The sequence below is a fragment of the Hyaena hyaena genome, unplaced genomic scaffold (assembly GCF_003009895.1).
Source record: "Hyaena hyaena isolate Hyena2069 unplaced genomic scaffold, ASM300989v1 scaffold_388, whole genome shotgun sequence".
In the NCBI taxonomy this organism is placed as follows: Eukaryota; Metazoa; Chordata; class Mammalia; order Carnivora; family Hyaenidae; genus Hyaena; species Hyaena hyaena.
This window is the reverse complement of record NW_024081021.1, coordinates 372381-385966: the sequence shown is the minus strand read 5'-3', so window position 1 is coordinate 385966 and position 13586 is coordinate 372381. Positions and strand designations below refer to the sequence as shown.

Below are 13586 nucleotides of genomic sequence, written 5' to 3'. Positions count from 1 at the left end.
GCAACATTAGGGACGTGGGTGAGAAAAGATCAAGAGGGAAAGAAGGGCAGAGCAATAGCTCGGGAGAAAGACAGGCAGGGTGGTACGCCCCCCCCCCCCCACGCCCGAAGGTGGCGGATAAAAGAGAGAAAGGCATGCGAAAGCAACCTCACGTGCAGGGCACGAGTGAACGATTGTGAAGAAGAGCTGTAAAAAGAATTGGGTTACTGAACTGCGAAGGAGGGACTTGGTTCTCTGGAGATCCTTTCTGCGTTTACACAGCCCAGCCCAACGCTAAGGGGGTGTGGTACTGAGCTCGCAGAGGTGCGGATGCGGGTGACCGCGGCGGGGGCGCCGCCCAATCCCATCCAGTCGTGGAAGGCCAGCAAAGCCAAAGGGCAGGCTGACAGTCGGGCTGCGAGGCTGGCAGGGCGGGGGCGGAGCGAAGGCGCCGATGGGCGGGACGGGGGAGGGCGTGGGGAGGACAAGGAGGCGCTGGCTGCAGGCGGCGCTAGGACCCGCCAGCGTCCCGCCGGCTCCCGGGAGGTTGATAAAGCGGCGGCGGCGTTTGACGTCAGTGGGGAGTTAATTTTAAATCGGTACAAGATGGCGGAGGGGGACGAGGCAGCGCGGAGGCAGCAGCCGCACCAGGGGCTGCGGCGCCGGCGGCGGACCAGCGACCCAAACACCGGGGTTAACCACGTCTCGTCCACGACCTTCCTAGGTACGCGCCGGCGGGGCGGAGCCCGCAGGGTCGCGGTGGGCAGAGGGCGCGGGCCGCTCGGACCCGCGGGCACCGGCCGCGGGCGGCGGGGTCGTCGTCCGCGGCTGGCTCAGCCCTCTTCCCGCCGTCGCGTCTGGCGGCCGCCGGGCCTAGCCCCCGCCGCGCCCCGAGCTCCCGCGGCGCGCGGCCTGAAAGGGCGGCCCGCGGGCCGCGGCTCCCGCAGCTGTCGGGCGAACGGGCGGCGCGCGCGTCTGCGCCCGGGCGGCCCGGCCCCCTGCCCGCCCGCCGCGTGGCTGCCGCCGCGTGCGCCCCGACCTGAGGGGGCGGCCTTGAGCAGGGGCCGCAGACCAGGGGCGCGGGGAAGTCGGCGGCGCAGGGGCTGGGTGCTGGAGAGCTCCGGACGCGGCAGGGCGATCTGTCTCCCGGCGGGCACTCGCCGCCCTCTGTCCCTCCCTTGGAAAGGGAGGGACAGAGTGGCCAGGGCTTTATGGGCCCCACGGAGGAGGACGCGGAGCGCGCGGGGGGAGCAGACACCTCGCTGCCAGGTCGGAAAGCTCTCCAGACACCCTTCCAGGAGGGAGCCGCAGTCCGCAGGCCGGGGCTGTGTCCCGGGGCTCGCGTTCCGGGGCTCCTCGGATCCCGAACCCATTGCCGCCGGTTGCGCGTGGCTAGGATGCAAGTCCAGATTTAGTTGTTGAACTAGGCTTGCGAGCCGTTTACTAGTCACTCAGACGAGAGAGTAAGGCCCGATCGGACTGAAAGGTCTGTGGTGTGAAGTCACCTGATCCTTCGCTCCCCGGTTTTGCTGAATGTGAGCTCCTACTGTACGCGTACCAGGAGCGCCCCTGCCCCCTCCAAGACGCATTTGCTTTGGCAGCAGAGTGTTGTGTGTCCCTCTCCTAACACCCCTATTTTTAGGAGTTCAGCATTTGATCTTTTTGCTGCGGTGTGAACCGAACGCATGAAATCCTGATTGAGAATTTTGATGGTACTTAAAGGCGTAAAGTTTTTCTGATGCTTCTAATTAGTGAAAGCTTACAGTTAGGAAAGTACGGCCGTGGCATAAAGAAGAGTTTATAAACTACACTGTGGACTTGTGTTCTTCAGATTCATTTTTCCACAATCTGATAAAGGTTTAGTGAGATGAGGTGTAAAACATTTTGATAAGATGTTATCCAGGAAGACACACTGTATTAGAAAAGTTATGTGAACTATGGGTTTGATCGTTCACGGTAACGTTTGGACGTGTTGACCATATGTCAGAGGTGATGATGGACTTTAGAGTTTTGATACGAGATAAAGAACAGGAAATAAGGCTTATTCTATTATAACCTGCCAACAAAAGCACTTGACAGAACTGTTTATATAGGGAAAAAATGTAACCAGAGAAGAGAGGTTTTGCTTTAGATCTCTACTAGTTGGAATTCTCAAATAGTTTTGGAATGCTGATCAATTAATTTAGATCTTTTGGACCCTAGGGGGATGGTGTGTGTGTGTGTGTGTGTGTGTGTGTGTGTGTGTGTGTGTATGCTCTTGTGCTGTTTTAATGTATATTTTAAGGTAACAGTTTTAGGTGTAGTTCCAGGGTATTTTATGTACTTGCCTTATTAGGAGAAGCATAACTTTATGACTTAGTCGTGGTTATGAACATCGTTTTTATTTTGTGGTACATTGAGAAGAGATGTGATCCTTAAGAGTTGATAAATAGGGCTCACCATATATGTATTAAACGTTCTGTCTGCTACTCAGAGATTTGTGTGTGTGTGTTTTTTCCCTACTCTGGAGGGAGTCCTTCACTTGGTAACCGTACCTATCAAATGACTGCCTAAAACCTGCTAATTTGCTCTGAAGTCCCGCTATACTACATTAAAATCCAAATAAAACTTCTTAAGATTTGTGTTTAAAATCCGTGCAGACAGGCTGTGAATGAGTAGGGAGGGACTCCTCTATTTTTGACTTTGTAGAAGCAACTCTTTGTCTCCCTCTGGTTTCTGAATAAGTAAAGTTGAAGCACTGAGTTGGGGTGCGTCAGGTGCCATTCTAGTAGTTCAGTCTTAGGAAGGTGCTTTGTGTCTCTTAATAGAAATGCTTATTCTCTTTAGGAATGTAGGATCTTTATAAAGCACTTATGTACTCTTGTATTTTAATGGCTTTGTGGTATGATAGGAATCTGGATGTGATTAAATCTCTTTAGTAAGGTGTTTCAAAATTCCTGGAAATTCTCTATTTGGTGAAGAAAGATCTGCCTTACAGTTAAGAGGTTTTATAGGAAAAGTAAACCACGAGTTAAAATGAGATTCTGTCCTTAAGTCAAGTGCATCCATTTTGGGATTTGATTTTAGTTTGCCCCACTGTGTTTTACCTTTAAAGTTTTTGAATATTCACAAGTGAAAGTAACTTTCTTGAAATTGTTAGACCTTTTCCAAAATTGTGGTTTTTCCACCTGTCTGATATTAAGCAGTTGTTAAGAGTACCTGGAAAACTGTCACCTTGTTCCACGCTGGTGTTCAGGACAAATTTTTAAAATTGCCAGAGGGACGGCTGGGTGGCTCAGTCAGTTAAGTGTCCCACTTCACTTCAGGTCACGATCTTGCGGTTCATGGGTTCGAGTTCTGCGTCAGGCTTTGTGCTGACAACTCAGAACCTGGAGCCTGCTTCAGATTCTGTGTCTCCCACTCTTGTCTCTCAAAAATGAATAAACGTTAAAAAAATAAAAAATAAAATTGTGAGACTTTTCAGCAAGATGCATTAAAAAATTGTTTACACTCATTTCAAATACTTGTTTGACACAATTGTGAGCAAAGCCTTTTGGCAGGCTCTCAAAGTTAGGAGACAGAAATGTAAGGAATGGGAGTGGAAGTCAAACTTTTTTGTAATGGTGATTTATTGCTTCACAGAAGAGGTTTTCTCTGGGATGGTTGCAGGGAAACACTATTCTTTTTTCTTTTTAAGAAATGTAATGGTTTTCTGTGTAACCATTGTAGGGTTTGAAAATCCAGGTATGTTACTTTGTTGGGCATTATTTAACTTAAGGAGAAAGATGTGAATATTGAGTTGTTGAACTTGATCCCCCAATGAATTCATTACCCATGTTAAGTTTCTTCCTATCCTTTACTGTTCCCTATCATCACCTCTAGTACAGAAGAATGGTTGAGGGCTTTCTCTATAGCTTAAAAAATGAATAGACAAAAGAGAACCCCCACCAGCTGAAAATACAGTGGCAATAGGGTAGTCCTTGATATTTTATAAAGCGCTTTAAACATCTTGCTTTGGTTTTCTTTTTTTTTTTTTTTTTTTCCTTTCTTCAGTGCTGCCTTTGAGGGAATCCCATTGGAGGGAGTGATTTTGACTTGTCTTTCAGTCACAAACTACTCAGAGGCGCTCTTACCCAGGTAGATTTGAAGGAGAGTAGGGGCCTCTCTTCATAGAAAGTAATCACAGGTATAATTAGAAATGCTAGGGTAAAACAGTTGAATGATGTCTGACATCATACTAATGAGAAGCTGGGACAGTTAACGAGTAACGATAGAGCAAGTTACTAAGTGGAGTGGGAGATTTTAAAGTAGAAAAGGGGAAAAAAGGTAGATGTCATAGGAAGAAGTAGAATTCATGAAGTAGAACGATTTTGCTTATTAAGTACATTGAAAAGTACAAAGTATTCAAAAGTGCAAAGCAAAGATAACTATTTTACAAATGATTTTTCAAGTTAGTGGTAATCCTGTCTCTCTGTGTTTAGGTGTACACATATTTGCTAAACTTAGGTAGATTTTTGTAAAATGTGTATTTGAGTAGCCACCCTCACTATCTACTGTGGGATAAATGGCTGTAGGTAAGCGGTTTTATGGGCAGATGTGATATCTATTAGAAGCAATTGTTAAGTCATGAAAGACTAATTTATACATTCTCTGTTTTCCCAAGGAGATAGTATACACTTTTGACTAATTTGGGATTTAATTTAGGGGATTCCTGGAATAATATATCATCTTAATAGAAATTATTCATACAAATTATATTTCTGTGACTGGGGTCAAAATAACCAGTAACTAATAACTTGTTGGTGAACTATGTAACTTACGAAAGAGCTTATCAAGGATCTGTCGTACATTTCATCTTTTTATTGCATAATACTCGGGAGGGAGTAATGTTTCTTTAATTATAGAGAATCAAGATAGTGCAGTGGGAAAGAATGAGGAATCAAAAGCTGAGTGGTTTCACTTAAACTCTGAGCCTTGAAGCCCCTCACATACCACAGTGATAATAATTCCATAATAGTGCTGTCGTGGGAACAAATGAGATGATAGGTAAAAGTGTTCTGTAACTTGTAAAGCTGTGTGTAAGAGACAGTAATACATATGTAAGAATGTGCCAATTTGGCTGTGCTATTATATATGCATGTGTATATTTGCAGTCAGTCACTTCCAGTTTTTTTTTTTTTTTTCATTGCAGTGTGGACAAAGGTTTATTTTGAGGTAGGGTAGAGGGTATATTTTGAACATTATCTGTAAAATACTGATAATGTGTTCATGATTAGGGGTATTGCAAGTATCAAATGTGATAAATGTGCTTAACCCAGTGTCATTCTGCTGATGGTAGTTATTACTATAATGTGTAGTTATTTAAGATGAGACTCTGAACTAAAAGTTAAGTTTCAAAACAGGTGACTTGAAAAACCTTTGTTCAGTTTTTATGAGATAAAAATACACATTCATACTTCTCAGCTGTCTTCATTTTAATAAACTTGCATTTTAGAGAGTCTATTAATCATATGGCAAAACAGTCTTCTGAAATTGTTTATTTCAATTATAGGATTCAATATGAAGTAATTTCTTAGTTAAGGTAATGGCAGTTTCCACGTAGAGTGCATTGGCTTTTCAGACAGTAAATGTAAATCTAACGGGTCTATTATGCCCAAGAATGCCTCAAGAATGATTGACGTGAAATTATACAAATTGTGAATCCCATTAAAAGCTCCCCCCCCCCATGTAATCATTTATAGTAGAGTCATGGATAGTGGTTAGGACATATTATATTAGCCAAAGATTGACTTTTGAATTCTATAAGCTTCTTATGATCATCAAAATGGATTTAGAATGGAGGCTTGGGTTTTAATGCTAGCTCTATAATAACATTTTTTCCTTCCTGATAGGTAATATCTGCCTAGCAAACTTAAGCAAATTTACAGGTCTTTATTTTTTTTCCCCTTTTGATTGTCAAATATTCTCTGAAGGCACTTTAGAAACTTTAAAAAGCCTTCTAGAAAGAAACTTTTTGAAGGGAGTGAAATTGGCATGCTAAATGAGCTACTCATTTCATATTTGAATGAATGGGTTTATGAGATATTAAAAGTTGGATTACATTCACTTTTATCAGAATGGGGGGAGTTGATTTTTTGAAGTTGTAGAGAAACTTGGACATGAAATCACCCTTCTTCTGAGATTTTTTTTTGAAGACCTTTGTTAATCACATCTTCAGAAATGCTCTTTTCTTTTCATCAGCTCTTTAATTTTAAAATAGATGTGTCAATATGAACTGTGAGAATTTTGTATAGAGTTGAGAGGCTTTTTATTGCAGGAGAGTGGCAGTGGCCTTGGGCATTGTTTATCAAATCCTGAAGTGTAGGCCAGAAGTTCTCAGAAAGGTTGAACAATGTTGTTGATGCCAAATGTCATACAATTAGATATTAAGATAGAAGTGTACTGCCTTTAGGGGCGCCTGGGTGGCGTCCGACTTTCGCTTGGGTCATGATCTCGCGGTTCGTGGGTTCAAGCCCCGCGTCGGGCTCTGTGCTGACTGCCATCTCAGAGCCTGGAGCCTGTTTCAGTCTGTGACTCCCTCTCTCTCTGACCCTCCCCTGCTCACGCTGTCTCTCTCTCTCTCTCCTAGAAATAAATAAAAACATTAAAAAAAAAAAAAAAGAAAGAAATGTACTGCCTTTAAATTACAGCTGAACTTGTGATTGATCAGAGCTTGTGATCATGGCTTTTAATGTAATACAAGTCATAGATAGTTTATACTTTGTAAACGTTGAAATTTTTTTCTAATTTCAAAAGTAGTAAATCTTTGTAGTCGCTTTGGAAAATAAAAAGACCAAAGTAAAAATGATACCAACTAGTGGTAAGTGATATAGGAAACAAAGGCAAAAGAAAAAATTGAATTTCCTTGCTACTTATAGCCCATTGACAAGTCTCTGAGACAGGCAAAGTGACATTGCTCTAGGATGTCACTCAATGATGACATTGCTAAGACTGCAAAAGGCAGTCTTAGCTTAAGGTTATCCCTACCTCTGGGATCCTGTAAGTCTACTTTAACATAGAAAAACTCCTTTGGAAACTTCTTTTATCTCTCTCCCCCAAATACATGTTCGCAAACATCCTCCAAGTATATGGCCCACTGATATACTTCCGAAGGGTCTCATGACTAAGCTTTTATTAGACAGTCACAACTGACCTTTTCCTAACAATAGCTAGCCCCCTTACGGTCCTGGAAACCTTGTTTCCAGAATTCCTTAGAGACTTGCAGTGCCCCTAAACCTGCTACCAACCTGAAGGTATATAATCAGTCATCCATCACAACCCTACTGCAGCTCTTTCTGCGCACGGGTCCTGGCCCCGTGCTTTAATAAAATCACCTGTTTGCACCAAAGACGTCTTAAGATTCTTTCCTGGCCGTCGGCCCCGACTCCTAGCATTTCTACATCAGTAAGCACTGCTAACATTTTAGTGTACATCTTTTAGTATATATCCTTTTTTAACGCATAATTTAATTTTTCCTAAATTGGGATCTTATTGTAATTTTGTAATTTACTTTTTCATTCCATGTTGTATTTCCCTGTGTGATTAAATAATCTTTACAACATGATTTTTTAAATGGCACTAAAACTAGGGATATTTTTGTGAATAATACTGGCTAAACATCTTTGTAGATAAATCTTGACCTTTAGGATAAGGTTTTAAAAGAAGGTGGGGTCAAATCACCTATACATTTTCAAGATGGAAGTCACATCAGCAAATCATTTGGAAAGGTTGTTTCCATATATTCTGTGTTCATTTGGGTTAGGTTTTTACTGGTTTACAAACACGATTTATCACAGGTGGGTGTTATTTTAAAATGAACCCAAGGGGCGCCTGGGTGGCTCAGTCGGTTGAGCGTCCGACTTCAGCTCAGGTCATGATCTCGCGATTCGTGGGTTCGAGCCCCGCGTCGGGCTCTGTGCTGACTGCCAGCTCAGAGCCTGAAGTCGGCTTCGGATTCTGTATCTCCCCCTCTCTCTGACCCTCCCCTGCTCAGAAATAAAACGTTAAAAAAATTTTTTTTCTTAAAAAAATTTTTTTAACGTTTTATTTATTTCTAGGAGAGAGGGAGAGAGACAGTGACCCTCCCCTGCTCAGAAATAAAACGTTAAAAAATTTTTTTTCTTAAAAAAATTTTTTTAACGTTTTATTTATTTCTAGGAGAGAGGGAGAGAGAGAGACAGCGTGAGCAGGGGAGGGTCAGAGAGAGGGGGAGTCACAGAATCCGAAGCCGACTTCAGGCTCTGAGCTGGCAGTCAGCACAGAGCCCGACGCGGGGCTCGAACCCACGAATCGCGAGATCATGACCCGAGCTGAAGTCGGACGCTCAACCGACTGAGCCACCCAGGCGCCCCTAAAAAAATTTTTTTTAAATAAAATGAATGCCAACACGTAGGTAAAAATGAGGACCTTACTGTTGCATTTGTGTTTCTTTGATTACAGTTGATGTGAAAATTTTAATATGGTAACCAAGTGTGAATTCTTTTTATTAATTGCATTTTTGTAATCTTGGACCATCTCAGTGTTACTCTTACTGTTTGTAAAAGTCCTTTGGTGTAGAAGAAATTCTTTTTCATGTTTGCTTTTTTGATTTTGTGGGGGGTTTTGGCGAGTAGTGTGTTTTTTAAAAAAACATTTAAAATGGTTCCATACAAGTGCTTTTCTTAAGGAAGTTGGCAACTTTTCAGTTTACTAGTGCTGGTCTCTTCTGAATGTTTAGGTACACTACAGAGGGTCTTTCTCTTCTCTTCTCTTCTCTTCTCTTCTCTTCTCTTCTCTTCTCTTCTCTTCTCTTCTCTTCTTTCTTTTTCTGTTTAGAGTTCTTCCTGAGATCTTGTTTTTTTCCTGACTCTTTAAAGGCGGAGTATGGGCATCTGCTTGGGTGCCCAGGAGTGTGGTAGAAGCTCCTCGCTTAGAACCTGCATTCAGATTGTCCCGCCACCAAGCTTCAGCTTCCTTAACTAAAACAACCTACTTTGGAGGTTTTAAGATTAAAAGATAATGTCTTAAAAGCACTTAGCATGTATTGAGTGTACCAAGAAAGTTATCGTTATCAGGGTGAAGGAGAACCTGAAGGGGCTGGGATTCCTTTTCTTTGGGGAGTAAAGAGGGGGAGTAGGGCAAGCCTTGAGTAGAAGACCATTTTTAGACAAAGAACTAGCTTTTTCCTCCTGATGTTATCAGTTGACATATTGAACACCGCCCGTTTGAAAGGGCTTTTCAGTTGTGTGTACTGAGTACCGGTGTGGAAAAGTGTAGAACGGATCCCTGTTCTAAGCTTTCATGTAGTTGGGAGATCAGATATTTGTGAGTAAAGTTTATCATTAAGTTTATAATTTCAGAAGTAGGAACTCCTGTGTGTGAGGGTGGGCTTTGTCACTTGAGGAATGAGCGGGGCTTAGGAGGCAGAGTGTAGGATAACCCACTTGTTTGAAGATAGGCAGTATTTGGTAAGGTTGTTTTTTTTTTGTTTTGTTTTGTTTTTTCAAAAAATAGTTTAAGCACTTTCTATTCTTTCTAGGAAGTTTTCTAAAAGGGATGCTTAAAAAGTATTTAAAAGCGATTAGATAGTGGTAGCTGAAAGATCAAATGGCGTCAGAGCATGTGTAATACAAAAAGAATATGGGAGCACCTGGGTGGTGTGTGACTTCGGCTCAGGTCATGGTCTCATGGTTCCTGAGTTCAAGCCCCATATTGGGCCCTGTACTGACAGCTCAGAGCCTGGAGCCTGTCTCGGATTCTATGTCTCCCTCTCTCTTTGCCCCTCCCCTGCTTGCGCTCTGTCTCTCTCTCTCTCTTTCTCTCTCAAAAATAAGTATTAAAAAAAGAGAGAGAGAGACTCTGGGCTCTTTTTATAGCCAAGTTGAGCAAAGAATTGATTTAACTAACTGGATAATTCCTGGAGAAACTGTCCCAAATGTGAATAGCCCCAAATGTGACTTCTTAAAAACTATGGAGATATGTTCTCCTTACCCTTATTTTTTTTTATTATTTATTTTTGTTTATTTTTTGAGAGACAGAGCAAGCAAGAAAGCATGAGCTGGAGAGGGGCAGAGAGAGAGAGAGAGAGAGAGAGAGAGAGAGAGAGAGAGAGAAAATCCCAAGCAGGCTCTGCACTGACAGCAGAAATCCCCAGTGTGGGGCTTGATCTCCTGAACTGTGAGATCCTGGGCCAAAATCAAGAGTCAAATGTTTAACTGACTGAGCCACCTAGGTGCCCTGCCCCCACCCCTGTTTTTGAGCACATGTACCACAAGGAATCCTGACACATACTCTAAAAGTTGCCAAACTAGAGAGAGGATGAAAGAAGAGTATAGTGAGAACCTCTGACTTTCAAATCAAATTTTGTTTTTTCAAATTAGTCACATATATCTACTTGGAAGGATGTTTGTTTTGGCACTACTGCTTTTTACAGCTGTTGTCCTAGGAGTTTTGCCTGTATTGAGACGAGTTTGGGATTTGAGTGTATACTTTTGTTTTGGGTTTTTGTTGTTTGTTTGTTTGTTTTTCAACTGCTGCTATAACGAGCCATCTGAGGTAGACAGTTGTGGCAAAATGGAATATAGCATCTTATTTCCAGAGTCTTGGCAGATACTTATTTGAGATTTGTCATAAAAACCTTATTCTAAATTTAAGCTTGGGTCCACGTATTTTAATGTATTTTAATGACTCCTTTGCTGACTGGTTATCCCAAACTTCAGTAAGTTTTCTATGGATTTCATATCTTTTAACTTACCACTGAGTTGATTTTGGGGCCAGATTAAACTGTTTGCCCAAGTTAAGGAAACCTACTCTGGTTTTGATGGATTCCTGATCCCTGTGTTAGAAAACTGTAGAGTAACTGTACCAAAATTACTTTTGGAAATGGAAATTTAGTGCACCATTGTTTTATAAAGGCTTATAAGTAAAGAATATGTTCCTTACAAAAATATGGAATAATTTAGTGTTACCGGTTGCCTCGTTCAGAGAAGGATGCTGAACTGGCTAGCTCTGGGCATTCATTGCTTTCCATTGTTACTGCCATCCTCTGACTTTGGGCTTCTCACCTTGTACGCTGGCTCTTCTAGTTGCTTAATATCTGATTTCCCTGATTTTAGGTTCTCATTATACTTCTTACTCACTCATCACTTTCGGTTTATCTCTGCAGTACAGCTTTGATCCTATCACTCCTCTGCTTCAAAATTTTCCATGGCTCTCAGGGTAATGCCCGGTATTCCTCCCCTACACTTTTAAGGTTAGTCTTAATCTGCTTTTCAGGGCTCAGAGAGATGCAGCCTTCTCCAGGATGCCTTCACTGATAACACTAGCTTAAATCATCTAATGTGGCGCTTCTTTATACCGTTCTTTTGCAATTATTTGTGTTGGAGCTTTGAGAGTAAGGACCATGATCAGCCAATAGTATTTCTCAAGTATCGAGTATAATGCCTTGCTCTCTGATTACTATTAGCTTGAAGTAGGCAGGGTGGGGGACCTTCCTCAGTTATTCATGACACATTGTATAGGTGTACCATATGAAACAATGAATTGCATATTTATTTACATGTAACTATGAATGCATGTCTTACCAAAGATTGGCAGGCTCTGCACCATCAGTGCAGAACCTGATGCAGTGCTCAAACTCATGAACCATGAGATTGTGACCTGGGGCAAAATGGAGAGTCGGATGCTTAATGGACTGAGCCACCCAGGTGCCCCTGCATCTCCTATTTTAAAAATCTGCAGTTTAAAACTTGCCCTTCTAGAAAGCTCATGAAGAAAAAAAAATTGTTTCCCAAATGTTGGGGAATGGTATAAATGATGTGCTGACTGTATAAATGATTAAATTTTGACAAGGAAATTTTTGGGAAAAGGGAAAAATAGCTGTATACCAGGATTTGTTAATAAACATGAGAAATAAACCCCTCTTCTATTTTCTTAAATTATTTTTTTTGGTAGCTTTTTTTTTTCCAGCTTTCTAGAAATCTTGAGCACGTAAGAATTCAGCTCTGAGTTTATTCAACAAACGTGCTCATTTGGCATAGTTGAAAGATGATGAATTTGACGAAGACCTGAGTGTGCATCCAGATTTGATTACTTAGGAAATAGATGTCCTTGCAAATTGCTTAATCTGATCCTCAGTGTCCTCCTATATACAAACAAGGAAACTCATAGCTTACCCAACAAAGTGATTTTGAGGATTAAAGAGATATTATGTATTTATGAATCCAGAGTAGATACTCAAGTATTTTCCTCTGTCTGTAGTAAAAGGTACACCTAAAATAATTATTTTGTACATTAATTTATTTCAGAGAGCAAGAAAGTTATTAATGTTTTTACCTTTTTTCTCAGATATCCACTACTTTCAATTCTTTGCTCAAATGTTTCCTTACTAGAGAAGCATTTGATCACTCTCTTATGAAGTAGTAACCCCTGTTTCCATTTCCCTTAACCTGCTTTATTTTTCTTTGTAGTACTTAATACCAGATGATATCATATATGTGTTTTCTATTTCTTCATCTTTAGGATGTAATAAGTAAAGGGGAGGATTTTTTTTTAAATTTGTTCACTCGTGAATCTTACAGTTTTTAGAACCATATTGTAGGTGTTCAGTGAGTATTTGTTGAAGGAATAAAGACTTAATGCGCTCCCACTTCTAATCCTTTAACCTCCTGCAGTGGAATAACCAGTGAGATTTGGTGGTTGCTGGTGGGGGTGCAAGTTACAAATGTAGTTTCCTGGACCCCGCTCCTGATCAGCTTAATCAACTCTGGAGGTGAGGTCCAAGAGTCTGTATTCCAAACACGCCCACCCACGTGGTTCTTAAGCTTTGGTGTACATGGGATTCATTGTTTTATGGTGTAGCTTTGGCTAATTAAATACTGTCAGTATAACTCAGACTCATGTATAATTAAATTACAGATGGACTGTAGCAAACAGGTTTTTTTCCCTGTTGATCTGTCAAGGAAGACATGTTTATCTGTAGTTTTGATTATTTTGGTTACTCTATTATTTTTGTCCAAAACTCCACTCTAATCTAGAACTTTAAGGATCTAGAAACTTCAAATATTAGATATGTATAAGTCCACCTCTCCCAAACAAAATCAGACCCTTTAAGTCCACACATAATCTGTACTTGTCATTTTTTACTCATGAGAATAGATGAACTGATATCCAGGATTTGTTTTAAGTGATAAACATTTAAATTATGGACTGTTTTGAGTGTCCTTTTTATGGCTGTACATCACTGGGAATAATGATTTTTATAAGAATTATCCTATAACATTGGAAGGCAGTTTAGTATAGAGGAAACATGGACTTAATTAAAGACCTAGATAGAAGTGCATATACTGCTTTTTACCTGTAGAATCTTGAAGAACTTCTTTTTAAAAAACTTTGTCCAGGAGCACCTGGGTGGTTCAGGCGTCCAACTCTTGATCTCAGCTCAGGTCTTGATCTCAGGGTCGTGAGTTCATTTGATACTGGTTTTGAAGTTTATCCATGTATACACACTTATATCTTGTTCGTTAATTTCAGTTTCCTATTTCATGGTTTATCTATGAATATTTAGATTGTTTCAAAATATTTTTTTGCAGTTTCAGTAGTACTTCAGTGAA

The 13586-nt window shown here is 41.2% G+C and overlaps 1 protein-coding gene across 3 annotated transcripts in view; it reads left to right on the top strand.

Moving 5' to 3' along the window:
- Positions 1 to 571: 571 nt before the first annotated feature.
- Positions 572 to 13586, top strand: part of ATL2 (atlastin GTPase 2) — a 58229-nt gene continuing 45214 nt past the window's right edge. For 2 of the 3 annotated variants that reach the window (XM_039251233.1, XM_039251235.1), the window contains exon 1: positions 572 to 703. In XM_039251233.1, the coding sequence (XP_039107164.1) occupies positions 586 to 703 (118 nt within the window). In that variant the 5' untranslated portion in view covers positions 572 to 585. The remainder of the gene's footprint in view (positions 704 to 13586) is intronic. The other variant, XM_039251234.1, reaches the window with a different exon arrangement.